At 46.9% G+C, this 27,662-nt stretch overlaps 1 protein-coding gene across 1 annotated transcript in view; it reads left to right on the top strand.

Moving 5' to 3' along the window:
• CCDC180 (coiled-coil domain containing 180) overlaps positions 1 to 27,662 on the top strand; it is an 84,892-nt gene that overhangs the window by 40,062 nt on the left and 17,168 nt on the right. Inside the window, 18 exon segments of the mRNA XM_032306486.1 lie at positions 1,842 to 1,930; positions 3,333 to 3,455; positions 4,615 to 4,788; positions 5,648 to 5,763; positions 6,882 to 7,008; positions 8,567 to 8,606; positions 8,736 to 9,247; positions 10,464 to 10,696; positions 13,748 to 13,923; positions 15,328 to 15,508; positions 16,437 to 16,583; positions 17,243 to 17,387; positions 17,560 to 17,676; positions 22,714 to 22,812; positions 24,804 to 24,923; positions 26,568 to 26,740; positions 27,010 to 27,065; positions 27,184 to 27,262. Coding sequence (XP_032162377.1) covers positions 1,842 to 1,930; positions 3,333 to 3,455; positions 4,615 to 4,788; positions 5,648 to 5,763; positions 6,882 to 7,008; positions 8,567 to 8,606; positions 8,736 to 9,247; positions 10,464 to 10,696; positions 13,748 to 13,923; positions 15,328 to 15,508; positions 16,437 to 16,583; positions 17,243 to 17,387; positions 17,560 to 17,676; positions 22,714 to 22,812; positions 24,804 to 24,923; positions 26,568 to 26,740; positions 27,010 to 27,065; positions 27,184 to 27,262 — 2,707 coding nt within the window.

Below are 27,662 nucleotides of genomic sequence, written 5' to 3'. Positions count from 1 at the left end.
TGGAACACAGCCCTGCCCGTTTGTTTCCATATTGTCTCTGGCTGCCTCTGCTCTACAGCAGCAGAAGCGAATAGTTGCAGGGCACCTGGGAGGCTCAGATGGTTAAGTGTCTGCTTTCGGCTCAGGTCGTGATCCCAGAGTCCTGGGATCTGCCCCTTCCCCCTTCCCTGCTTGTGCTCTAGTTCTCTCTTTCAAATCAGTAAGTTCTTAAAAAAAAAAAGAAGAGTAGCTGCAACAGAGACTCTATGACTGGCAAAGCTGGCAGTATCTACTATCTAGCCATTCATAGAAAATGTTTGCCAAGCCTTGCTCTAGAAGACATAGGATATTTCAATCTCCTTTGAGGCTTACAACAACCTGGTAAGGTCAGAAGTGTCATTATCTCCCTGTGATAGAGAAGGACTCAGAGGCATGGAGAGATGAGGGATCCTGCCCATGGTCACACAGCTAATGAAATCACGCTTGAACTTGACCTGGATACTTCGGTTAAGAGTACCCACCCTTGCTCCCAGGGCTCTCAGGTTTAGAATTGCAAAGGTATTATAATACCAAGGTACGAGCCCCAAGACCCTCAATAATAGCAATGACTGCCATTTAGCAGGCACCTGCTAGGTATGGGAGTGGGCCTGGGCCTTGGTACACAGCAGGATGGCTCCTTGGGTGTTTCCCATCCAGGGTGGGGTTCAGGCCATGCAGGGTGTTACAGCGGAGAGCAGACAGGTGACCAGCATGTTTCTGGGCACGCAGCTCGGTTATGGGTCAAAGGAGACCTTGCGGGGGAAGTGTTCTTCCAGTCAAGAAGAGCAAGGCAAGAGGTGGCCAAACCCAGTTCTGAGAGGAGATTTTCTAGCAGGAAGAATAGCATGCGAGAAGGCTCAGGCGCAAGACAGAGCTGAGGCCTTTGGGGAAAGAAGAACATCGCAGGAGAGGCTGGAAGGTGCCCGGGGCCCAGACCAGCCAGCCTCGTTGCTGTGTGGGGGAGGCTGGGCTTTCTGTGGTTGGAGCAGGAACCCAGGGCAAAGTTCTGAGCTGGGAGTGATGAGGTCAGAGTGGGAAGAGGTCAGAGGGGTACAGGAGTGGAAGCACAGATCACTGTGACTTCAGGGGATGGGTGGGGACGTGCTTGCCAAGGAAGATGCCCTGAGGTTGGAGAAACCAGTTTTAGAGCTTCTCCTTGTCGGTTCCACTACATACCCGTCCTCCCCCCCTCCTGTGTCCTCCATCTACCCAGCTTCTATCCACCCTGTCCTCCTCCTCAGCCCTCATCCAAAAAATCAAACCAAACCAAACCAAAACAGAAAACCCACTGCAGAATCTTTGTGCTTTCAGTTTCTAGAACTTCCAGGAACATTAAACCTCAACTGCTTGTCTGAGACACCAAGAGTCGCACAATGAGTTTATTAGAAAGTGGGAAACAGTAGACGGGGAGGAGAGAAAAATCAGACACCTTCTGAGTGTTCCGCCAAACCTTTTACTTCTTAGGGAATTAACTACAGATGTGATCGGTAAACTCTCATTAATTTGCACCCTTGGTATTGTTTTATGATTTGGTGCAACCCTCTGAAAAGCATTTCATTAGCCTTGACATGGAGTGAAGAATCAGGGTCAGAATAGATTTGGAACAGATAAAGGCAGCTCCTCGTTCCAGGCCCTTCTCTTGGGGTGTCGCAGACTTTGGAGGAAGGGGATCCCAGCCCCTGCTCAGAATCGAGACCATGGATCTCACCTTAATTATCTTCGCTGAGGGGAGAAGTTGCCTCCCTTGCAGAGGGTAAACTCTTTCTAATGTCCCCTCTTCCTCCTGGAAGAGCAGCTGACATGTTTTCTTTCTGCCCACGGAGACACCTTCCACATAGACTGCATGATGCGGATCCGCCTGCAGTACGAGAAGACGTGGCAGGAGTGCCTGGCCCAGGTGCAGACGTGCAAGGTGGGGGCCCTTCCCGCCCCGCCCCTGCCCTCCTCCAGCCTGGATTACCCCCCACCCCCTCTGCCCGACCCCTCCTCCCCAGCTTTTCCCACCTGTCACTCAGGGTGGAGCCCAGCCTGACCTCCTCCAGGAAAACTTCCCAACCCCAAGGGGGCAGTGATACACTCTGACCACGTCAGCCTTGACCATCTGTACCCCTTACAGCACTTGACATTGATCCAGGGCAGGTCGGACCAGGGGATTATTTCCAGGGCTTCACTTCTGTAAGTGAGTGCAGCCACTGCTGTCACACCCAGCCCTTCTGTCCACCCTGCTGGCCCCTGTCAGAGGGTGAGATTGTGGGTCCCTCACAGACTACTTCCATGACAGTGCCTGCTTTTTTGGGGTACAGGAAGATAATTTGAGCAGAATGCCCAGATTATCCCCTCCTGCCTCCTGGCTCCGACAAGTTCCTGCTCCTCCTCCCGTCATGAGTCTGTACAGCTTTTGTTCTGCCCCCGAGACTCTGGGGTGAGCAGAAGTCACAGGGAGCAGAGTGCTTCATGGTATCAGGCAGGGTCCAGTGCTCTGTGGCCTTAGGGCCAGCAGCGTACCTCTCAGTCAGGTTTTTCAGGGTGTCAAGCCTCAGAAGTAAAGCCTGGAGGGAGAGAAGGGTGGAAACCTTTGCTCCTAGGCCCTAGGAGAGCCTTCCCAGCACCATGACCCTGAGAGTTTCCTCCCTTCATCCATGCTGCTGCCTGGGACCTCCCGAGGAGCTCAGGGGCCCTCAGTGCTGACCCTTGTGCCCATCCTACTTCTCTTTGTCAGGTACAGCAGGGGCTAAGTTGAAGTCAGCACACACCCCAAGAGTGTCTTAGGCCTGGCAGGAAGGGCCCTTGGTATTCCTATTCAGCAGCATTGGAAGCATACAACTATAGACAATTTTTATCCGGGGAGATTGGTTTATATTAGATTTTGTACATAAACCAAGGCTTTATTAATATGAAGAAGGCTGCTTTCCAGCTGGCATAATAGGAATTCAGTTACGGGAAGTAGGAGCCCGTCTGACTTGCAGCCGCACCGAGGCCGTTAGCATGGCTGATTATGTCTCTGGAGTCTGCAGGACGACAGTTCTGAGTTCAGGTCACAGCCCCCCACTTGCCAGATGTGTGGCCTCCAGCAAGTTCCTCCGCTTCTCTGAGCCTTGGTTTCCTCGTCTGTCAAGTGGGGCTAAGTGAGAGAACAGGGAGAGTGCACAGCGCCTGGACTCCGTGGGCCGACCGTAAAGATGGACCATCTCTACCGCTGGGGGGGGGTTTCCCCCTGAGGCTGGGTGAGAGGCAGACCTCAGGGGACAGGGCCAGGCCCCGAGGTGAAGCCCTCCCCCCATCCTAAGCCAGGCTCTGCTCTGGTTCCCCTCCAGAAGCAGCTGCTGGACTGCAAAGCCTTCACTGAGGAGGAGGCAGAGAGCCTGGTGAGCCCATACTTCTTCCAGATGGTGGGCGAGCTGCAGAGCAAGGTGGAGGAGGAGCTGGAGCTCTTGGATGTGCGTAGCTGGGGACCTGCACAGCTGGAGAGCGGGGTGGGTGGTTGGGGGGAGCGGTCACCTGGAGTGCCCCGCTATGAGAAGACCAGAGTCCAGGGGCCCCAAACTTTCTTGTCACCAGTGAGTCCATTTCCCCGGTCCTGGCCACCCCTCTGGGGTAGTTCTTTGCACGGGGTGCTCTGGGCTCCCCCGTGACACCCCTCCCACCCTGCTGCCCAGTGACAGCCGTGCTGCCCAGGGCTGGGGTAGCGAGAGCTCCTCCGAGCCCTTGTCAAGTCTGTGTGCCGAAGGGCCACAAGGAACAACAAACCCCTGCCCCAAGATGCTTAGGATCAGGACCTGGGTGGGGAAACATTTTCTGCTAAGCGCTGGATAGTAAAAACTCAGGATAGTTCCCTGAGGCCTGTCAAGTCTCTGTAACAACTTCTCACTCCGTTCTTGTCACACAAAAGACAATTTTATTTGTGAACACTGAAATTTGAATTTCATATAATTTCTACATCATTCGGTAGCTTTGTCTGATTTTTTTGTTCAGCCATTAAAAAATGTAAAATTAGCTTACCTCTCAGGGCCACATACATAAAAGGCTGAGGGCCAAATTTAGTTCTTAGACCAAGTTTGCTGCCCCCTGACCCCACTGAGAGCATAAAATACAACCGCGAAATGGGGAGAGGTGAGGATTTAACAGCCAAGAATGGTGTTTGGCTCAGATGCTTAGAATCAGGGAACTCCAAAGAAGGAAACCTGCCCAGGCTGAGATGGGCATGGCCCACCTGAGTACCCAGGCTGGTGTCTGGGGCGGCTCCTGCTTTCTTCCAGGCCCCAAACCTCCCCTTCTTCCCACTAGTGACTTCAGTTGATATGGGACAGATCTAGAGATGGGACTTTGGGGTCAGCCAGACTGAGGGCATGGCTTTGGGCAGACCAGAAGCTGTTCCAGAGGAGGGAGAGCCATGAACCAGTGTGTGACCCAGGAAGATGACCCCAAGGGATGGTGCCCAGGCAGTGATGGCGGGGCCAGTCGTTGGAGAGGTGGGGCCGGTCGTTGGAGAGGTGGGGCCTCCACTGGCTGGCGAGGGAGCCCTGTGATGGGGGTGGCCTTCTTCTCCCCCGGGCCCATCGGCCTTCAAGCCCCCTTCTCTGGGTTCTGCCACTACAGATATCCTTCGAGGGCCTGGCAAAGCAGACAGAATGGCAGAGCTCAGATCTCTTCAGCTACTTCCAGGAGGCCGTGCAGCTGTGGGAGGCACATCAGAGCGCACTGTCGGTGCTGGATGTAGAGCTGGAGAAGAGGATGGAGCAGCTGAGGCAGAAGCGCAGCCTGGATGAGAAGGTGTGGTCTCTTGCCCCCCAGAAGCCCCTGCGGGGATGGAAGGGAGGGCCGCACCCAGACAGTCAGCTGCTGGAGGGCTCTGCTGGGCGGCCTGTAACCTCAGATGGCATTCATATTACAAAAAAACAAAAACAAAAACAAAAATAAGACAACCCACCATATTTATCATAGAGTAAATAAAAGTTAACCACAAACTTATCTTAGATTCAAATGTAAAACCTCAAGCTATAAGACTTACACAGATGGAGAAATCAAGGCTCCCTTTGGTCATGGGCTAAATGGGAATAGGAGAAATCCACCTGTTAGGTCTGGGCTAGTGATGGGTCCCTGGACCCAAATGTGTCTGTAAGAGAGTGTGCATGAGAGACAGACAGACTGGGGTGGGGTGCGGAGCTTCTACCTATGGCAGTCACCCCGTGCCCACAGGAGATGAGCTGGGCCCCCACCCCCCTTGCCTTCACACAGTCTAGGAAATGGAGGGAGACACCCAGCATCTGATTTTAAATACAATTGGTTCAAGGAGAGCAAGGGCCAGGCACCATGGGAGGGGGTGGGGGGTGGCCTGCTGAGGCTGTGTGGGTATAGGGACGTGTCCCGAGGAGTCCCATCTGAGCTGGGTCTCCAGGGATGTAAAGTAGACAGAGAAGAACATTATCGACAGAAGAGCCCAGAGCATTGAGGGTAAGTGTGGTAGCACATTTGGTGCCCCCTTTTCTAGGAAAAAGCCCTGTGTTTGCCCTGAGGCACCTGCCCCTTGGTTCTGGTGGTAGGGTCTCCGCATGTCACTCACAGGCACTCGGTGAGTTTTGAGTTTTGTTAACTCACATCTGCTTCCTTGTATTTTGGGGGTGGCTGCCAGGCCCTGGAAGCCCGCCTGGATAAGCTTTTGGACCAACTGAGGCAGCAAAGCGACGAGGAAACACTGAAGATTCACCTGGAAAAGGCCAAAGATTTCCTGAAGAATATGAAAGCCAGGTAGGCAGACCAGATTCCAAAAGACAGAAGGGAGTGGCCTGAAATTCATCTTCAAGATCAGAGGCTGCCTGCTTAGGACCCCAGGGTATGCTCAGCGAGCTCAAGATTAAAATGTTGCCTCTAGCTTTGGAGAATGTCCTAGTGGTCCTTCTAACACAGAAGCTTCCAGGAAGAACTTTCCTCTGAAAAGTTTATGGAAGAAGATTTCAAGGCCATGTAGTTTAAAGGTCAAGAGCAGGGGCCCTCCCACTACCTTTTCAGATTTTAAAACATAGGTGCTCTTTCTTAAAGACAAAAAAGTTAACCAGTACAAATGTAGAAATTTCCCCCTCATTCCTGCCCACCTCGTCTTTTTCATGGGCATGTACATTTATTTATGTGGATATAAACACATATACAGTGTTTTTTCAATAAAGGTTGACTCATGCAATGCAAGTAGATCTCTAACTGCAGATAGATGTCCGTTTTCTAATGACCAGAATTCATCAATATGGGTGCTTCATAATGGTCTAACCATCCCCCAGTTGATTAGCTCTTTAAGATTGGTTCCAGTTTCACAGTATTAAAAACAGTACTCTGTGAACTGTCTTGTATCTTTGTGCCTTTATACAACTGATTCTATAGGGACCATTCATAGAAATGACACTGCACCGCCAAATGATTGCAGTACTTAGCTTGAGTACTTAGCTTCTGAAGTGTATCTTGAGGCAGGTAAGTCACCCCCCCACCCCATCCCCCACCCCCACATTCAGCCTCCTCTCCTTATCTGGGAGACAGATAAAGCCTGATCCCTGGAGCATTAGAGGTTTGATGGGATCATGTAGGTAAAGTTCAAGCACAGGGTTAGGACCGTGGACAGGAAAGGGGAACACATGTTACAACAGAGAACTCTCCCACGTGTGTTTTCCAGATGTTCTACAAAAAGTGTGTATTCCTTGTAGGATTAGAAAAATAGCAAAACAAACCAAGGATTGCCAAAGCGAAAGGAAACTCGGGCATTGGCTCTGTGTGGCCCCAGCTCATTTCCCAGCGGCCTGGGGTGTGGCTCTGGGTTGGGGTCCCCCCAACTCAGTGGAGCTCCCCCCTGCTTTAGCCCCCCTCCTCCACTCCCCTCCCAGGTATGAGTGTTTCCACAAGCTCCTGACAAAGGAAGCGACGGAGTACCCAGTGATCATACTGGAAGAACTGAACTCCTACAGCTCCACCCTCAGCCAACACTTCTACATTCGGGAGATCTTTCAGCAGGTATGGAGAGCAGTGTGAACACGCAGCCACTCCCAGAGAAGCAAAGAGGAAAGGGTATCTTCTAGCTCTGATCTGCCTTCCCTTCCATACCTTCACGAACCCCTTCTCAGTCAGGACAGCAAGCGGCAAGAAGCCGAAGGCGTTTCTAAAAGAGACCTCTTTCTTCGATTAAAAGGGGTTGAAGGGCTCCCGAGTTCAGGCAGGCTTGTATGGAATTATGAAGAAAAGACGATTTTCTAGGACTCTGAGTTTCATTCATCTTCCCCACCACTGGTGTCCTATAATACAGCTAGGACCTGCCCTCTCTCCCCTCTGGAGTCCACCCCCCACCCCTGCCCACCTCCCCCTGCCCACCCCCCACCCCGCCAGCCTTCCTCAGCCTTCTCGGTGGGCAGCCCTCTGTCTCCCCACATCCCAGAGCCAGCCAGTATTCCACTACCAGGGATTAATGTCCCAACCACTCACATTCCTTGGCCCCTGTCCCTGCTCCTCTCACTGGACATGCTCGTATGTTGATGGCTGGCAAAGAGAGGAGCACAGAACATCCCAGAGTAGGTATTTCCTGAAGGGCAGGTTACGTCTCATTAACTTTGATGCAGCTTCAACTCGCCCTTCGCACAACGTCTTGCACATGATTTGGACACAGTGAATCTGCCCTGGTGAATGCACGACTAGCTGGCACGTCCTGGTCTGACCCTCTTAGAATTTGTCTCCTTCCCACCCAGCCAGCCATTGTCCTGCTTGGCCAGACCGGACACTACTTGCAGTTATCACTAAAGCTGGCTGAGGCTTTCTCGTGTGCACAGAGTCCCCAGCTCCTCTGAGAATCCCTACAGAGAGGAAGGATCTCTGTTTCAGTCATTAGTAAATGCTTCCTCTGGCATCTGGCTTGAAGGGGAGCTCATCATCTGCACTTTGAGATCGGTCTGCTTGCCTTGGTTCAAGTTGAGTATCTATTGTGATCTCCATGGCACAAGGGAAGACCTTGAGCTCTGACGGGCTTAAGGAGCTTGGCCAAGTTCACTCAGCTTGAAAGGAGCTGGGATTCCAATCCCGACCTGCGAATTCTACAGTCCACAGAGTTATCCATGGCACAGTATATTCACGACCTCATGTAGAGTCTGTGAAACAGGGAATTTGTAGGGTTAATGAAGGGGCTCCCAGGTCATGTAAATCATGTTCATTCTGTATGTTCACATCCAGCACTGGGAGCTGCAGACCTCTGCCCCTTGGTTTGCATCCTTCTATTTATACTTTCTTGCTCTTTGCCCCAGATCACCACAAAAATGTCAGAATGAGAGTTGTTTACTGATAATGCCTATTGTGGGATAGAAAGATTTACAAGCCTGCTTGGGATTAAGGAAAACTGATTCCCCAGGTTGGGAACACTCTGATTACTGCAGGAAAATAAGTAGTCAAGGCCGTGTCAGATGTTGAAGGGAAGGGGTGGGTGCTTCTACTTAAATGAGATTATAAAATGATTATTCATTTAAGTAGAAGTGGCACTCTGGAGAAAGGCAATGCTGCTCACTCAGTGCCCTGTGGTTTTTCTTTGTAGACTTTGGATGGGGAAGTCATTTTCAAATTCAGGGAACCAGGTAACACTATTCTAATTCAAGTCTAATCCTCTCTGACTTCACTCTTGTACATTTGTGGGCTGGGTGGGCCCAATCCAGGCTACCTTGGTAACCTGTTTTTCCTTGTGCTTTGGGGTCGGTCATCAACAGAAGTGTACGAAAAGTACTTCCAGGAGAGTACGAGAAGCTGGAGAAGCAAACAGAGGGCTCAAGTGGAAATGAGCAGAAGTGAGGAAGGTGAAAGTACCAGAACAATTCCCTCCAGTCCAGCAGAAGAGATGGAAGAAGATGATCAAGAAATTGAGTCTTCCTTAACCGAGGAGACGGCAGTGAGCCAGCAGGAACCGTCTAAACAGAGTGGCAAGAGGGATGAGTCCAGTGAGGAGTCAGTTAAAGAATCAGAGAAAATACAAGTTGAACGAGACTCCTTAAAACCATCTCTGAACCAGGAAGATATGATGCTTCAAGAAGAAGAAAAAGAGGAGGAGGAGAAGGAGGAGGAGGGGGAAGACAAGGAAAAGGCGGAGGAGAGGGAGGAGAAGGTGAAGAGGAAGAAGAAAAAGCAAGAGGAGGAGGAGGAGGGGCAGGAGGAAGAGGAGCGCGAAGAGGAAGAGAAGCAGGGGGAGGAGGAGGAAGAACACGAGACTTTATTTATGGAAGAGGTAGGCCAGCAATGGATCCATTCTTGGGTATGGGGAAAGCATTCTAGGCTCGCTCTATGTATCCCTATTACAAGCTGGGGTCCCAGTCTCCACTGGGATTTACAAATGTTTGCATGTCTTTTATTTTGTCAAAAGGAATCCAATTCTTACCTCACGACAGTGCTTTTAAAATTCACTTTCTTCTCCTAACATCTTATTCTGCAACCTACTCTGAAGTCAACCCTTAACTGTATGGCTTTCCTTGTCTTTCCCTGATCATCTCTTTCCCAGCGATTCTTTCCTGTGTAGACCAACCTCGCCTCTCCATTCCCTCTCTCTTCCCATTCTCTTCTGTAACAGAAAAAAGATCCATATCCAAGATGGCAGACAGAGCTCTCCTTGGAGTGTAGGGAAGTTACTCTCACATTAATAAGTCTTGTCCTCAAAACACATTCCAACCCATAGAACAGTAACTTGAACTCCATTAAATTGCAAGACTCTCTTTCTGTACTGCTGTAGAAGAATTGGCATAGGAGACTCGTTTTTTAGCAGAGATCCCAAATTCAAATTCCCACAGGCATGTAATAGAAAAGCGGTCTAGAGACCAAGTATAAATTAGTAACAAGTGGTGAAGCTGATTGTCTTAGTCTGTTGAGACTGCTATAGCAGAGTACCATAGACTGGGCAGCTTATAAGCAACAGAAATTTATTTCTCACAGTTCTGAAGGCTGGAAAGCCCAAGATCAAGGTGCCAGCAGACTTGATTTGTGGTGAGGTCCCACTTCTGGTTTGTAGACAGCCATCTTCTCACTGTGACTTCATATGGTGGAAAGAGCCAACTCTTTTATAAGGGCACTAATCCCACTCCTGAGGGCTCTGCCCTCCTGACCTTATCACCTCCTAAAAGCCCACCTCCAAATACCAACACACTGGGGATATGAATTTTGGAGAGCACCCAACATTCAGTCTAAGGCAACTGTGCAGTCATTATTCAGCTCCAGCCAATAATGCCATGTGGGAATGGAGACAGAATTGCCAGCTTTCCTGATTTTTAAGAGAAATCCAAAATCCAAATTCTTTGTAGGATTTCCTGATTTTTGAAAGCACTGTATTGGAGAAAAAATAATTACAGGCAAGATTTAGCCCACAGGTGTATAACCTTGATATCAGGGATCCTGTGGCTGGATCCCCAGGTCTGTCTGGTGATGTCAAGTTTAAAGTCTTCTCTTCTGCATAGGCCGGAGCCCAGGAAGAGAGTGTGGAGGAAATCTCCCATGACGAGGACATGGAGTCCTTCACAACCTCCAGCGGACACACTTATTTTGTCTTCCTAACCCTGGAACAACAAGAAGAGAGTTGCAAGAAACCCTATTCCAACCTTTCTACCATTCTGGTCAATGACATTTCCAGTGCCAGCTTCCTAGAACAAGTGATCATTCCATCCAGACTGGTTTTACAAATTAAGAAACAGTGAGTGGAAACCCCCTTTATTCTCATTCTCCTATCCTAAGTTTTCTTAACAAAGTGAGGTATTATAACAAAAGATTGGACTAGTTTCAACTGGAAAAAGAAAATGTGTAGGTAACTGAGGGTTGAGATGAGAAACAATTTTAAAAAATAGTCAATTTCCGAGAATTATTTGTGGTCACGTGTATCTTCTGTGAGAGTGATCCCCTCCACCTCTCCCAGGATGCCTTGCTAGCCTGCGGCTTGTACATAAGAAATAGTGCTTTCCCTGCAAGATGTTAGAACCCCAGCACATGTGGAATCTTGCTGTCTCCCTTCCTTCTTTCATTCCTTCCCCCTCTCCTCCCCTTTTTTCCTTTATTTTTAATGATTATGTAGACATAGATTCTAGGCATGAGTATGTATCTGTATGGTATTTGGCTCTGATCATATGACATATTAATTGCATAAATTAGAAAACTGAAAAAAGTACAATGAAGATTATAAAATAACCCATAATTCTACCACTGAGAATTTACCTCCCCTAACTCCCAGGTTTCTGGGCCTCTGTGTTTGAACTTGGACCCAATGTGGAAATTTGCAGTTGGTTTTAGGATAGCATGTCCATTGCCCTCCTGACTCTAAATGTCATAGCTACGACTGGCCAGCTAGAGATCACCTGATTAGTCTCCCTCCTATGTGTAGACATGGGCAGGGGATAAAAGGAGTTAAGTCAGGCTTTTGGACTCTTCTCTTTCACCTCAGCATCATCTCATCTTGAAAATGTTTCTTTTTTCAAAATTTTTATTTACTTTTAAAATTTCTTTTCAGTGTTCCAGAATTCACTGTTTATGCACCACACCCAGTGCTCCATGCAATATGTGCCCTCCATAATACCTACTGCCAGGCTCACCCAACCTCCCACCCCCACCCCTCCAAAATCCTCAGATTGTTTTTCAGAGTCCACAGTCTCTCATGGTTCATCTCCGCCTCCAATTTCCCACAATTCCCTTCTCTTCGCCACCTCCCTATGTCCTCCGTGTTATTTCTTATGCTCCACAAATAAGTGAAATAGTATGATAATTGACTCTCTCTGCTTGACTTATTTCACTCAGCATAACCTCTTGACTTGAAACTCATCCTTTTTCCTTCCTCTGTCACAGGCCATTGTCTGTCTTCTCCTTAAAAAAGAAAAGCAAGGACCACCACAAGAGCTAATATTTATTGAGAGGATTTAATACTCTCAATAACTATGAGGGGGTACTATAATTAGATTCTGTTACACACAAAGAAACTGAAGCTCAGGGAATTAGTAATTTGGATAAGATCTCGGAGATAGGGAATGGTTGGATCTAGGATATGAATCTAGACCATGTGATTCCGGAGTCTTAAGCCAAACATTATGTCATCAGGTCTTGGGGTTAACCAGAAAAATAATTCTGTGTTAAACTAAATGGACTTACATATTGATGGATACAATACTGAAAAGTATGGAAATCATGAATGTATAGCTCAATGAATTATCCAAAGGGAGCACACCTACTCACCAGTACCCCCACACCCAAAATAGAACATGACCAACTCTCCAGGAGCCTCTTCATGTATTCATCTCAAGTCACTGCTCTCTCTTCCTCAAGCATAGCAAATACTTTCATTTCTTTTGCTTTTTTTGAACTTTATTTAAATGGAATCATAGAAAACATACTCTTTTATGTTAGAATTCTTTCATTACATTTATGAGATTCATATACATTTTTGAATGTGTGTCATCTCATTTTTACTGCTATATAGTAATCCATTATAAAAATACATCACTCATTTTCTTTTTTTTTTCTTTTTTTTTTTTTTAAAGATTTTATTTATTTATTTGTCTGAGAGAGAGAGAGAGCACAGGCAGAGTGGCAGGCAGAGTCAGAGGGAGAGGCAGGCTCCCTGCAGGGCAAGGAGCCCGACGTGGGACTTGATCCCAGGACGCTGGGATCATGACCTGAGCCGAAGGCAGCTGCTTAACCAACTGAGCCACCCAGGCGTCCCAACATCACTCATTTTCTTTATCCATTCTACTACTGGTGCATGTTTGGGTTGTTTTTCATTGGGGAATGGAACAATGCCACTCTGAATTTTTTTTTAAGTTAAATTAGCCAACATATAGTACATCATTAGTTTGTGATGTCCTGTTCAATGATTTATTAGTTGCGTATAACACAACTTAGTTGCTTATCACATCATGTGCCCTCCTTAATATCCATCACCCAGTTACCCCATCCCCCCACTACCCTTTTCTGCAACCCTGTTTGTTTCCCAGAGTCGAGAGTTTCTCATGGTTTGTCTCCCTATCTGATTTCTCCCCATTCAGTTTTCCCTCCCTTCCCCTATGGTCCTCTGCACTATTCCTTATATTCTACATATGAGTGAAACCATATGATAATTGCCTTTCTCTCCTGGACTTATTTCACTTAGCATAATACCCTCCAGTTTCATCCATGTCGATCCGAATGGTAGGTATTCATCTGTTCTGATGGCTGAGTAATATTCCATTGTATATATGAACCACATCTTCTTTATCCACTCATCTATTGAAGCACATCTTGGCTCCTTCCACAGTTTAGCTATTGTGGACAATGCTGCTATGAACATTGGAATGCATGTGCCCCTTCTTTTCACCGCATCTGTATCTTTGGGGTAAATACCCAGTAGTGCAATTGCTGGATATAGGATAGCTACACACACACGAAGAACCACACATGTATTTTAGCCTTTGATTCAACAATTCCAGTTCAGAGAATGTGTTCTGTAGAAATGCTTCTACACTTGGTTTATGTACAAGGTAATTCATTGCAGCCTTTTTTTTTTTTTTTTTTTTTTTTTTGAAGAACAAATGGTTGGAAACCATCCAGTCTCCAGCAGGAGTCTGGCTGAATTCAGGATGCTCCATCCAGACAAAGGAATAGAATACAGTTGGGAAATAAAATCAGGAAGAAATGAAAGGGGGAAGCACTTTCTGGGTCGCTTGGGAAAGCTCTCTCCCTGCTCACTGCTGCTGGAAGAGCTGACCCTCACCGGTCTCTCCCTTAGACTTCGAGCTGGCCTTTTTGAGCACCTAGAGAAGTGGTTTGACCAGTGTGTCCTCAAAACTCGGGTCATGGTGGCCACCAAGATCAATGAGCTGGATTCAGAATTGGAGCTGCATCAGCATCTACATGAGCCAAGAGCCAAGTGCATTGAAAGGGACATCCATAACGTCAGGGCAGGTATGGACCCTGCTTGGGAAGGCCTCCCTACCCCAGACAGCCAGAGTCTGTGCCATGGCAGTTCTGCATTCATTAGGTGCCCCTGTCTGAGGGTTCTACCTCCCAGGCTGGCGGAGAAGGCAGTATTCAGAGCCCACACTTGAGATTAAAATTTAAAAAAAATTTTTTTACAGTTCTTTAAATGCTAGAATGAAGAGTATTGTCCTGTTTTAGCTGTGTGAATACCAGATCTGCTCACACACCTATCTGATACACACTTGCATAGCAGATGCTCTAGAGGCAAGCTGTAGCTCAAGAATCATAGCTACTAGACTCTGGCTGTGTGACTCTGGACATGTTACCTGACCTCTCTGATCCCTCCCTTACTCGCAGGAGGGGATATTGTTGATGGTAATTAACTCTCCCTGAAAGGGTACAGTGAGGAATCGTGAGCAAGTGGGACCCATTAATTTCAGCTTATAATTTATAACTTCAGAAGAGGTGCCATTTCTCTCTGAGACAGAGGGCTCCTAGAGGGTGGCATACTTTTAGTTGGATCTTCAGGGACCCTGTTGGGTTTTCACTTGTGTCACACTTCAGACTTTTTCATAAATGCTTTGCGCTCCCAGAGTGACCCCCTACGTGGTCCCAACCAAACTCCTCCTTCCTAGAACAGTGACAGAATTGTGGAATCAGACAGCCTGGCTTGGAATCCCAGTGCTTGTGGCCCAGGGAGCCCTGCTTGGCTTTGGAACCTCATTATGTTCATCTGGAAAATGTGTGCATTAAATATAAGTATAAATTGAGATTCTCCATGAAGGCTGATTTCCTGCGTCTTACCTGGATCCCTGCCCCAGTGCACAATGGGAGATTGAGGTCAGAGAAACAAGGTCCCAGAGTCCCCACACTCATTTTTGGTAGAGCTGGGATGACAGCACTTTCCCCTGCAGGCAGCAGGCAGAGTGGGTGGGCTGGCCTAGGGCTGTCTGCCAGCTCTAAAGGCCTCTGACCTAGCACTTGAAGTTCCAGTTCCAGTTCCGTTTACTCTGCCCTAGAAGTCCTTTGGAGTTTGAGCTCCCTAGAAAGAGAAGCCACTGATAGAAAGGAACAAAATCCAGCTGCCCTGCCCAGCCTTGTGCTGGTTGTTTTCTCCACACTCTTCTCACCACATTCCCACCCTTCCTGACACCCTCCACCCCACCCCCCTGCTCCTGGGTCTCTTCACATGCAAGGACTCCCCTGTTCACAGCCTGGTCAGCCTTCTTTCCAGTGAGAGACCCTGGGGCAGTCTCAGATCGGCCCCCTCAGATCGGTACCCATTCCCCAGCCAAGCCCTGGCAGGGGCAGCTGTCACTATCCAGAAAAGAAATGTCCTGAGATGACTTGAGATCCCAGAAGGCCTCCCTCCGCCTCGTTCTTTTTCAGCTGAGCTCTTGCTTCACCAAGAGCGGCTAGACAGCCACTGTGCTGGGGTGACAGAGACGCTAAGGAAGGAGAAGATGATGTTCTGCCAGTTCCAAGAAGAGCAAAACATAAAGAGCAAAAACTTCCGCCGCAAGATTTACAACATGGAACACATCTTCTCGAACGCCACGAAGAGCCAGAGGTGAGGGCCATGGAATCCCAGACACGAGATGCCAGCCTTTGGCTGATCTCAAAGGAGTGGTCCCTTCCTGGTGGACACGAGTCAGTTTTCCAGGCCCCACAGCAACCCTCCCTTTTCAGATCACCTCTTCACAGGTGTCAGGGGCTAACTGTGTGACCCCTCTGGCGGGGAGCTGGGCACTGGGTGCTGGGTGAGCAGCCAGGGAGAGAAAAAGGCGCCTGTGGTCAGGAGGCAGGGATGTTACTAAGCTGCCCCAAAATGTCCATGAGGAGAAAGGCCATTTCCACCCAGGGGAATCAGAAGGAGCTTCCTGTAGGAGGACCCCCCTGTCCTGGGATGGAGGAAGGTAAAGAGGAGACAGAATTTTCCCCCTCAGAAAGGAGCGCTGGCCCAGCTTGAGGTGGGAACGTGCTCATGGCAGAGCAAGGGGTTCCAAGGAGGCCATTCAGGGCTTTGAGATGGAGGCTCCTGCGTGCTCAGGGAGACCTCCATCAGGTAACAGGTAAGGAGCCCTCCCCGGTGTCAGGTACACAGGAGGCTGCTGAGGGTGGACTTACAGGTAAAGAGGAAAGTTTCAGGGTGCTCCTTCGGGAGAGCATCAGCCACAGAAAGCACATTGTTGGGAGAGAGAGAGAGAGAGCGCTGCAGGGAGGCCGAAGATCCTATGGGACCTGGGGATTCCTTCAGTACTATGGCGGCGAGGGCCAGAGAGAGGCAAGAGATGGCCTCTGAGACAGCACACTGAGAGTTCCACGCTGTGTCCTATACACACTGGCATTTTGAACTTCCTTTTAGCTTCTTTTCCTACCCAGAGGAACATGGCCGTGCTTCTGGTGGCCCCACAGCTGGGCACAGCAGTGGAACTCAAGCAGCCCCCAGGCTGCCCTTCCACACCCGGGTCACCACCCTGCCCTCCTGTGTCCCCCAGGCTGGTTAGTCTCAGCAGCACGCTGCACCGGGAGCTGCTCAGCTATGTCGACGTCATCCAGGTGTCCCTGCGCAGCTTCCGCCAGTACCTGGAGGAGAGCCTGGGCAAGCTTCGCCTCACCAACATTGAGTTCATCAAGCACTGCAGGTGGGAGCCCGCACCCAGGGCCTCTGTGGGCCCTGGGCTTCCCCTGTCGAGAAGTGGTCTTGTTTCCCCTTACTTTTTTATTGTGACAAAAATATATCACATCAAACTGTCCATTGTAACCATTTTTCAGGTGCGCCGTTAGTTCTGTGACACTAAGTTCATTCACGTTGTTGTCCAACCATCCCCACCATCCAGCTCCAGAATTTTTCATCTTCATAAACTGAAACTCTGAATCCGTTGAACGTTAACTTTCATTTTCCTCCCTCAGCCCCTGATAGCCATAATTATTTTTTTTGTCTCTGTGAATTTGACTACTGTAGGTGCCTCATGTAAGTGAAATCATAGAATATTTGTCCTTTTGTGTATCTGGCTTATTTCACTGAACATAGGGTCTTCAAGACTCATCACGTAGCATGTGTCAGAATGTCACTCCTCCTCAAGGCTGAATATGTCTCCATTGTGTGTATACACCACACGTCGTTTCTGTGTTCCTCCCTTGAAGGACATTTGGGTCATTTCACTGCTTCTGTCTTTGAACCCCCTGTATCCATTTTTTCCATGAGCTTACACTTTCTAAAGCTTCATCAACCACAGGTTTTGGGATGGGAGGGAAGTCTGAGGTCTGATTGTGGCTTGTATTTCTCTCAAACCACTTTCAGATTGTTTTCTGAGGGAGGCAACTTTTCTTCTGAAGAAATCAATTCACTGTGTCATCGACTGGAGAAGGAAGCTTCTCGAATAGAGTTTGTTGAAAGTTTAATCATGATCAACATGGAGAAGATGGAGAGCGAATACCTGGACCAGGTGGGGGAGCCCTGCCCCTGACCTCCAGCCAGGCTCCCAGGGCACCCTTGCTCATTGCCTGATGGGTCCGTCAAGCCCCCTTTCCAAAAAATTGTGCCTGTCCCACTCTGCTTCTGAAGTCTGTAAGTTCCAAATTAAACTCACCTCCTTTACTTTTTATATATCTTTACAGGCCAATGATGTCATCAACAAGTTTGAAAGCAAATTCCATAACCTGTCTGTGGACCTTATTTTCATAGAGAAAATCCAGCGGTTGCTGACAAATCTGCAAGTAAACATCAAGTGTGAGGTAGGACAGATTCGTTCTTCACCTGTGTGCTAGACACTGTTCCAAGTGCTGGGGATACAACTATGAGCTCTGCCCCCATGGGACTTGAACTCCACCCAGGGAGATAGATATTAAATTATAATAACCTCTAGGATTCATTGAGTTATTATGCACCATACATCTTGCTAACTGACTTATTTTGATCAGCTATATTAGTCCTCCCAATAACAGTGTGAAGCAAGTCCTGTTTCCTCCCCTATTTTAGAGACAAAGAAACTGACAGAGAGTAATAGGTGATCTAGACAAGAATACAGAGCTCTTGAATGTGAAATCAAAATGTGAACTGAGGTCAGTGATCTTAAATAAACAAACTAACTGTACACCTCAAGGAACTGGAAAAAAAAATAAACCCAAAGTTAGCAGAATGGAGGAAATCACAAAGATCAGGTAACAAATAAATGAAATAGAGACCAGAAAAGCAATAGAAAGGATCAATGAAACTAGAGATGGTTTTTCAAAGGTAAACAAAATCAAATAACCTTTAGCTAGACTAAAAAGAGATAAGACCAGAATAAAATCAGAAATGAAAGAGATGATAATGCAATGGATACTGCAGAAATACAAGAATCTTAAGACTATTATGACCAATTAAATGCCAACAAATTGCGTATCCTAGAAGAAACGGAAAAAGTTCTAGAAACATACCTACCAAGAATGAATCATACACAAATGGGAAATCTGAAGAGACCAAGAATGAGTAAGGGGATTGAATCAGTAATCAAGAACCTCCCAACAAAGAAAACTCAGGATCTTATGGTTTCATGGGTGAATTCTACCAAACATTTAAAGATAACTTGACACCAGTTCTTCTCAAACTCTTCCAAAAAATAGAATAGGAGGGAATACTTCCAAATTAATTTTACAAAGCCAGCATTACCCTGATACCAAAGACAGATAAGAACATGGTAAGAAAATGACAGACCGATATCCCTGATGGATATATATGCAAAAATCCTCAACAAAATATTGACACACCAAATTCAACAGCACATTAAGAGGATCATACACTATGGGGGCACCTGGGTGGCTCAGTGGGTAGGGCCGCTGCCTTTGACTCAGGTGGTGATCTCAGGGTCGTGGGATCAAGCCCTGCGTTGGGCTTTCTGCTCAGTGGGGAGCCTGCTTCCCCCTCTCTGCCTGCCTCTATGCCTGCTTGTGATCTCTGTCTGTCAAATAAATAAATAAAATCATTTTTAAAATCTTAAAAAAAAAGGATCACACACTATGATCACGTATCATTATCTCTGGGATGCAAGGATGGTTCCATATAAAAATCAATCAGTGTGATACCATATTGGTAGAATAAAAGATAAAAATCATTTAATCATCACAATGGATGCAGAAAAAGCACTTGATAATGTACAACATCTTTTCTTAATAAATATGTTAAACAAATGAAGTAAAGGAGGAAAATACCTAAGTATAATAAAGACCATATGTGAGAAGCCCACAGGTAATACCATACTCAATAATGAATAGCTGGAAGTGTTTCCTGTAAGATCAGGAACAAGACAAGGACACGCCCTCTCACCACACCTATTCAACATAGTACTAGAAGTCCTAGCCGGAGTGATCAGGCAAGAGGAAGAAGTAAAAAGGCATCCAAAAAGAAACAGAAGAAGTAAGATCATCTCTGTTTTCAGAACACATGATCTTATATATAGAAGAGCCATCAAAAAATTGTTAGAACTGATCAACAAATTCAGTAAAGTTGTAGGATACAAAGTCATTATCAATAAATCAGTTGCATTTTATATAGGGACAGTAAAACATCTAAAAAAATGAAGAAAAACAATCTCATTCACATTAGCATCAAAAACAATAAAACACTTAGGAATAAATTTAACAAAGAGGATGAAAGATCTACACACTGAAAACTATAAGAATTAGATGAAAGAAATCAAAGAAGATACAAATTGAGAGATATCCCATGTTCATAGATCAGAAGAATTAATACTGTTAAAATGTCCATACTCCCCAAGCTTATCTATAGATTTAGTGCTACCCCTATCAAAATCCAACTGAAATTTTTTCACGGGAATGGGAAAATCCATCCTAAAAATTCTGTGGAACCACAATAGATTATAAATAGCCAAGCAATCCTGAGAAAGAAGTACAAAGCATCAAAATTCGTTATTTCAAACTATACTACAAAGTTATAATAACCAAAATAGTATGGTACTGACATAAAAATGGGCATATAAACCAATGGAACAAAATCTAAGTTCAGAAATAAACTCTCACATATAGAGTCAAGGAGTATTGAGTATTGACAAGAAAGTCAAGAATACTCAATGGGGAAAGGATAGTCTTTTCAATAAATGGTGTTGGGAAAACTGCATAACCACATGCAGAAGAATGAAATTGAAATCTTATCTTACACCACACACAAAAATTGACCCAACATGGATTAAAGGCCTAAATGTAAGACACGAAACCATAAAACTGTGGGAAGAAAACATGGGGAAAGACTCTTTGACATTAGTCTTGGCAATGATTTTGTGGATGTGACACCAAAAGCGCAAGCAACAAAAGCAAAAATTAACAAGTGGGACTGCATCACATTGACTAGCTTCTGGACAGCAAAAGAGACAACAAAATAAAAAGATAACTTATGGAATAGGAGAAAATATTTACAAATAATATATCTGATAAGAGGTTAATATCCAAAATATATAAAGAACTCCTATAACTCCATAGCAAAAGAAGTAAACAATATGATTTAAATTTAGTAATAAGGGGCACCTGGGTGGCTCAGTGGGTTAGGCTGCTGCCTTCGGCTCGGGTCATGATCTCAGGGTCTTGGGATCGAGTCCCACATGGGGCTCTCTGCTCGGCAGGGAGCCTGCTCTCTCTCTCTCTGCCTGCTTCTCTGCCTACTTGTGATCTCTCTCCATCAAATAAATAAATGAAATCTTAAAAAAAATAAATTTAGTAATAAATTAAAATAATAATATAATAAATAATAAATAATAATATAATAAAATAAATAATAAATTAAATTTCCTTTGCCAAAGGAACTGAATAAACATTTTCCAATAGAAGGCATACAAATGGCCAACGGGTGGATGAAAAGGTGCTCAACATCACCCATCATCAGGGAATGACAAGTCACAATGACAATGGGGTATCACCTTGAACTTGTTAAAATGGCTGTCATCAAAAAGATAAGAGATAGTAACTGACGGCAAGGGTGTGGAGAAAAAAGAATCCTTGTGCACTGTTTGGGGGAATGCAAACTGGTGCAGCCACTGTGGAAAACAGTATGGAACCACCATATGATCCAGCAGTCCCATTTTTGGTTATATATCCAAAGGAAATGAAAATATGGTCTTGTAGCCATATCTGCACTCCCATGTTCATTGCAGCATTTTTCACAATGTGAATGTGAACAATGTGGCAGAGTGTCTGTCAACAGATGAATGGATAAAGAAGAGGTATCTGTACAGTGGAACATTATTTGACCATGAAAAGGAAGGAAATCCTACCATTTGTGACAACACATGAGGGCATTAATCATAGTGAGATAAGTCAGAGAGAGATGAATACTGTATGATCTCACTTACATGTGGAATCTACAAAAGCCAGACTCAGAGATAACCGAGGATAGAATGGCGGTTACCAGGGACTGAGGGGTAAGGGAAATGCAGAGATGAGGGTCAGTGGGTAAAAACTTTCAATTATAAGACAAATAGGTTCTGGGACTCTAATGTGAAGCATGATATTATAGTTAAAAATACTGTGCTGTATACTTGAAAGTAGCTAAGAGAGTAGATCTTAAATGTTTTCATCACAAAAAGGAAATGGTAATTATTTGATGTGGTGGAGGTATCAGTTAATGTTATGGTGATAATTATTTTGTGATATATAAGTGTATCAAATCATCACATTGTAAACCTTAAACTTACATAATGTTATGTGTCAATAATATCTCAATAAAGCCAGGAGTGACTTTGACTTATTTTTAAGCTTTTTTCTATATATGGAAAGCGGGATGCCTGAGTGGCTCAGTAGGGTAAGCGGCTGCCTTCGGCTCAGGTCATGATCCCAGCGTCCTGGGATCGAGTCCCACATCGGGCTCCTTGCTCAGCAGGAAGCCTGCTTCTCCCTCTGCCTCTGTCTGCCACTCTGTCTGCCTGTGCTCACAATCTCTGACAAAAAAAAAAAAAATGTTATATATGGAAAGATTTCTCATATATATATGTGTGTGTGTGTGTGTGTGTGTATACACACACATAAAGAACAAAACTGGCCTCATGCTATTTATACAATTTTTTAAGGTGTATCATCTTAAAGATTCTTTCAAAAACACTACTGTGATGGCTTCCCTCTCCTGAATTTGTTGCTATTTTTACTTAGCCATTCCTTTTTGGAGGAACATTTTGGTGGATTTCACTTATTATTATACCAATGGTGGTATAATCACCCTTGTGCAGGAAACTCTGATTATGTCCATATGATCTTGCAGAACTAGATCACTGGGGCAGAGCACAAATGTTTTAAGTCTCCTCATGTTTCCTAGGTGGCTTATACAGACAACCCTCCCTAGTGGGACAATGCCCTTAACCACTACTGGGGGTTGTCGATTTTATTTATTTATGTATTTATTTATTTATATTTATTTGTGAGAGAGAAAGCATGAATGGTGCAGAGAATCAGAGGGAGAGAGAGAAGCCAACTCCCTGATGAGCAGGGAGCCCGAGGCGGGGCTCAATCCCAGGACGCTGGGGTCACCACCTGAGCCAAAGGCAGAAGCCCAACTGACTGAGCCACCCAGGTGCCCTGTTGATTTTATTTTTAAACCTTATTTGTTTGAGAATAAAAAACAGCGCCCCCCCAAAAAAGTTTTTACATTTGCATTGATCTAGCTTCTGATAACATTTTGCATTCTCCCCCATTTCGTTTTTCCAATATTGAATTCATCTCCCTTTGATAATATATTTTCCTGATCAAAATAAGTATTCTAGAAACAAATCATGGAACCTCTGGTTTTTCTAGGTTGCAAAATCTAATTTGCAAACAGATGGATTAAATTCTTCTCTGGAACAGCTCCAAAGGAAAGTAGAAATGTGTCGAAACTCAAAGGGAGATAAAAAAGTAAGTATTCAGTATTTGCTAAGCTATGAATAGTAAAGATGCATTACACCAGAATTATAAACTAGAAGTAAACTTATATCTGTCATCAAAATTCCTCCGGCTCCAGAGGGGCCTCCTAGCCTTCCTACTCAACTCCTGCTTTAGTCAATGGAATTAAGGACGAAAAGAAAACACAGCTACCTCCCTCAACCCCCAGATCCTCCCAAGCAGGCTTCTAGAGTCCAGAGAGTTGGGGGCTTAGGTCTGACCTCACTCCCCCTCCGATGTCACCAGGCATCCCTCCCTGTAACTGGAACTCAGCCCTCAATGAAAGATAGAAGCAGGACTCTGGCCTCTGAACAACCACTTTTTTGTTTTTTTCATTTGCTTGTTTTTTTGATCATGGCACACACACTGGTAACTTCTGTTTTCTATGTATAAACTGTAGAGTCCAAACGAGAGCGATACGGATCAGCATAGCAGGTCTCTCTGCACGTTTCTGTTGTTTCCTTGCTTGTTTTCCGCCCCCATGAGTTTCACGCTCAGCCTGGCCTCCCTGAGCAATGTTTGCTCAACGATTCCCCCGGAAACCCGAGAACCAGAAGTCTCAGCTGGAGGTTTCTTGAGCGGGATGCACCTTCCTCACCAAGCTTTGTCTTTTCTCTTCCATTTCAGTGACTGAGTTGAGGTTTTATTTTTGTCAACACTGAGAGGACATTTAGTGTCTATCTTTCTTGCTTTTTCTTGCATAGTAACACATGCTTCTTGAAGAAAATTCAAACATCCACAAAGCACAGAGTGAATACACATCCTTCATCTTATTCTGTCTCTCTCTCACACTTTTTTTTTTTTTTTTTTTTTGCAGAGCGCCCAGTGACCTCTGTATTTTCCTGCACTAATTTTCTACGCATACCCAGGAACTCAGGGAAAGCAGGTTTATCTGAAGTGACCCCTTCAGCAGACGCTCTAGAGTCAGCTCTCTCTCCAGAGCAGAAACATTTGCTCTTCCACATTTCCTCACCTCCCCAGCCCCCTCACTGTACCCTCCTGGTGGTGTCAGGGTGCTGGACAGGGGGCCTGGGGCTTGCACAGCCTCCTGGCCAGGGCAGGGGAGCATGAACTTGGTGGGCAGGCAACCGTGTTGGATGGAGGGGACTGATTGGCTATTTCTGCAAAGCAGTGATTGGGAGATGGGAACAATGCATTGGATACATGGCAGAGGTGGTGGGGACCGGGGGGCAGATGTGGCCAGGGTCATGGGCTCAGTGCCATGCACAAAGAGTGCCTTTTGGCTGCTGTGTGCAGGAAGTCAGGGAGGGAGTGAGAAGTGAGGCAGGGTGCTGCAACTGAGGCAGAGAATTATGCCAGCAGAGACACCTCTGATTCTGGAATTGAGTGGCAGGGGAATGGATAGGACTCAGAGAATAGTGGAGATGAAGGAAGCGGAAGAGGCCAATGCACCTCCTGGCCTGGGTTGTCTACAGAGGCCAATGGACAATTCAGGGGACCAAGTGTGAGGACTGCTGAGTGATGTGTGAAATGTGCAGTGAGCGTGGACATCCTTCCAGGTGCTTCTCTGTGCACCTAGGGGCATGGTCTGTGGGATTGCTGCATGTGCCCCTGACCTTATTAGATCACTTTCCAGAAAGGCTGTGGTCATTTCACTCCTACACAGCCTGGCCATCTTGTCCAAACATTTCCTTCTAAGAGTATCAGAGCTAGAAGAGATCCAAGGGAACATTCTGGGCCACCGCCATGCAAATAAGGAAATGGAGTTGAGCAAATTTAAATGATTTGTCCAGAATGAACCCATAAAACCAGGACTAGAATTCCTATGCCCCATCATTGAAGGATTTGCTCCCAGTGCAGCTGCCCAGGGGAGCCAGCTGGCATCCCCCACTGTCTCGGAGCTCTGCCTGCAAGTGAGAGGCCTCCAGAGAACCAAGAGGCCTGCAGTTCAAATATAGGAAACTAGCCTTCCTTCAGTCTGCTTCCTATGGTTTTCTTCCTAGATGGTGACCTCAGAAGACCTCCTTGGCTTCGTCCAGACTTGGAAAGAGAAACTGGGCCAGAGGATTCAGTACCTCAACTGCAGGCTGGACACAGCGTCCATGACTCAAGTGGTCTTTACTGTAAGGAATGGACAGTAAAGGAAGGGATTGGCAATGGAAGGTGTGGGGGAGTCATCAGGTCTAGGCTCAGTAGAGCCTAAGGGAAGAAGAGGCTCCCAAGCTCCTGTTGGACACCAGGCTTACTATAAAGACTATATATATATAGTGTGTGTGTGTGTGTGTATGTATGTATATATATATATATATATATATATATATTAGGAAGACTATAGTCTATGCAGTCAGACCTGAGCTCAAATCCCAGATAGTCCACTTCCCTGCCTTGGGTGCTTAGAAGACCCCTCACCTCTTGACCACCTCCTCATCTCCACCAGACCTTCGGCTTACCCCACCCACCAGCTCTCAGGCAACCCTCACCTTTCAGCCCCTTCCTTCTTGCCCACACCCATGAGCAACCACTACCTTCTCCCCATCCCATCCCTACCCCCTCTCCTTGCCCACCTGGGTGCCCGTGCCTGTGCCCTCTCACTTCCCCTCATGATCTACTCCCTGAGCTGCAGTCTGGAGAAGACTAGTCTGACTCTGTCACTCTTCTGCCTTCAGGGTGAAATCCAGACCCTGGGACGGGGTCTTTACAGCGGCTTTCTCAACCTGCCCTCCATGGCCTCTTCATTTCTCGCCCTCATTTCTACCCCAAAGACATGGCTTACCCCCGGGCCTTCTCTTTCAGACCCTACAGTGAGGTCTCCATTTTTAGGGGCTGTCTCTCTAGACTGTGTGCTCCAAAAGGGCAGAGCTTTTTGCCTTCACCCCATACTCAGCCTCTCACACCAGGCTTTGAATGCTGGAAGCACTCAACCATGTTCCAGGGGGAAGTGTCGTAGAACCAATGTGGGCAAAAGTGACACCCCGCAAGTTCTTTTCCGGGCACCTTCTCACTGCCACGTTTTGAGCCAGTGCTTCCTTTATGGGAAGGCTCTTCACACCAGGCCACCAGTACTAAGCATCCCTCACACCACTGGCACTGCGGCCTTCCAGACGAAACTCAGGAGTCCAGCCAGGGTCCTTCCCTCTTAGAGTCCCCCGCTGAGAGAAGGACACTCGGTAAGATAGGAAACAGCCTAACTAAGCACCCCCTGTGGGCCACCGCTCCTACCCTTTCTCCACAATCCAACTTTTGGGGGGTGTTGTCTCCTTGTTTGTGTACACTTTCATTCACTCCTTCCTTTCAAGAACAGTGCCTGGGCATATCTGCAGGCTGGCCTTATACGTCCATGATTCTTGGTCTCATGGAAGCCTCAGGAACTTCTCTTTCACAATGCTTGTCCCAGTTTTGACCAATCATTTATTTGTAGAAGTGCATGTTAGACTAGACTGTAAGCCCCATAAAGATGAGGGTCACATACAACCTCTCTATGCTGTGTTCCAGGCCCCAGGCAGCACCTGGGCAAGTACTTGGGAAACATTTTGAAAGCCAACACGCGCACATAAATGCATGCGTGCATACCTGCATGAATGACCCTCATGCAGGAGGACCATTACCCCGGAGATAGGACTATTACCATTTTTAAGAAGGAAAATCGAGGCTCAGAGAATCAGGCAGCTGGCCGCCAGCTGCAGGCCCTGAAAACATGAACACAACCTGCCTGCATCCCTGGACTGAGGCTGGGCCCACCAACTCAGGTCCTTCTCTTGGGCCTGTAGGACAATGTCATGACCGACCTGGAGGTAGAGAGTGACATCATGGTGTCTTCAGAAGCCCTTGAAGAGGAGGCCAAGGTAGACTTGGTCACCCCCGAGTCCTTCGCCCAGCCAAGCCGCATGGGGAAGCCCATGATTGAAGATCCAGCTGTGGAAGTGGTCAAGAAGATCCTGCAGTGAGTGGATATGAGATCTGTGAGAGCGCCCCGCCACCCTAGCTCATGGCCTTGAAACTTCAGACACCATCTTTGGGGTCCCGCACACAAGTTTCCCACCCCTGACAGCCTGTGACTTTGTACAAGGCCTTCTCCTCTTGAACCTCAGTTTCCTCCTCTGGAATGAGGCTCATAATCGGACTGATATACACAGTATTGTGGCCTAACCGGGATGGTAGCTGATCTCGTGCTCACTGGGAAAAAGCTCATATCCTTTCCTTTGGTTTCAGACTTCCCGATGAAAAATGCTCAACCCAGCCATGTGACAAAGACCGGTCCCAGACAGGTAGAGGCAAACAGGCCTGTGGGTCTCAGGGGACTGGTGGTGGGGGAGCTGGTGTTGCCCCCTGGCCCATCCTCACCTCCGGTCCTCCATTCTTGCCCTTGGCACTCATCACCCAAAGGCTTGAAGCGACACCAGAACCGGGGGGAACACATCGTGAAGAAAGCCCAGTCCAGTGCCAGTGCCACTTCAACAGGAAGGTAGGGAGTCTGGGCTGCCCAGGATCTCCCCTGCCCACATGCCTTCCCTCATCCCCAAGACATAGGCCAGAACCCACCCTGTTGCTTCTATAGACTGTCCTCAGAAGACACCACCTATGCTCACTGTTCTGAGACCCCCAAGGGACCCCGAGAGAGGTTGGCTCTGAAGCTGGCTTTAGTCAGGTCTATGCACTTTCCTGCTGAGTGATGTGGCTCACATGGGCCTCCCACCTCAAGAACCCATCTTGATGTTCTGTGGCTCTCCGTGGTGGCAGCTGCTGGATCCCAGCCCTCTTCCCATATCCATCATCCTGGTTAAAAAAAAAGAGGGACATTGGAAGGTGCCTGGGTGGCTCAGTAGGTTAGGCATCTGCCTTAGGCTCAAGTCATGATCCTGGAG

This window comes from Mustela erminea, chromosome 12 (genome assembly GCF_009829155.1).
Source record: "Mustela erminea isolate mMusErm1 chromosome 12, mMusErm1.Pri, whole genome shotgun sequence".
Lineage (NCBI taxonomy): Eukaryota > Metazoa > Chordata > Mammalia > Carnivora > Mustelidae > Mustela > Mustela erminea.
The sequence above is the reverse complement of the archived record's forward strand: the minus strand, read 5'-3'. Positions and strand labels throughout refer to the sequence as shown.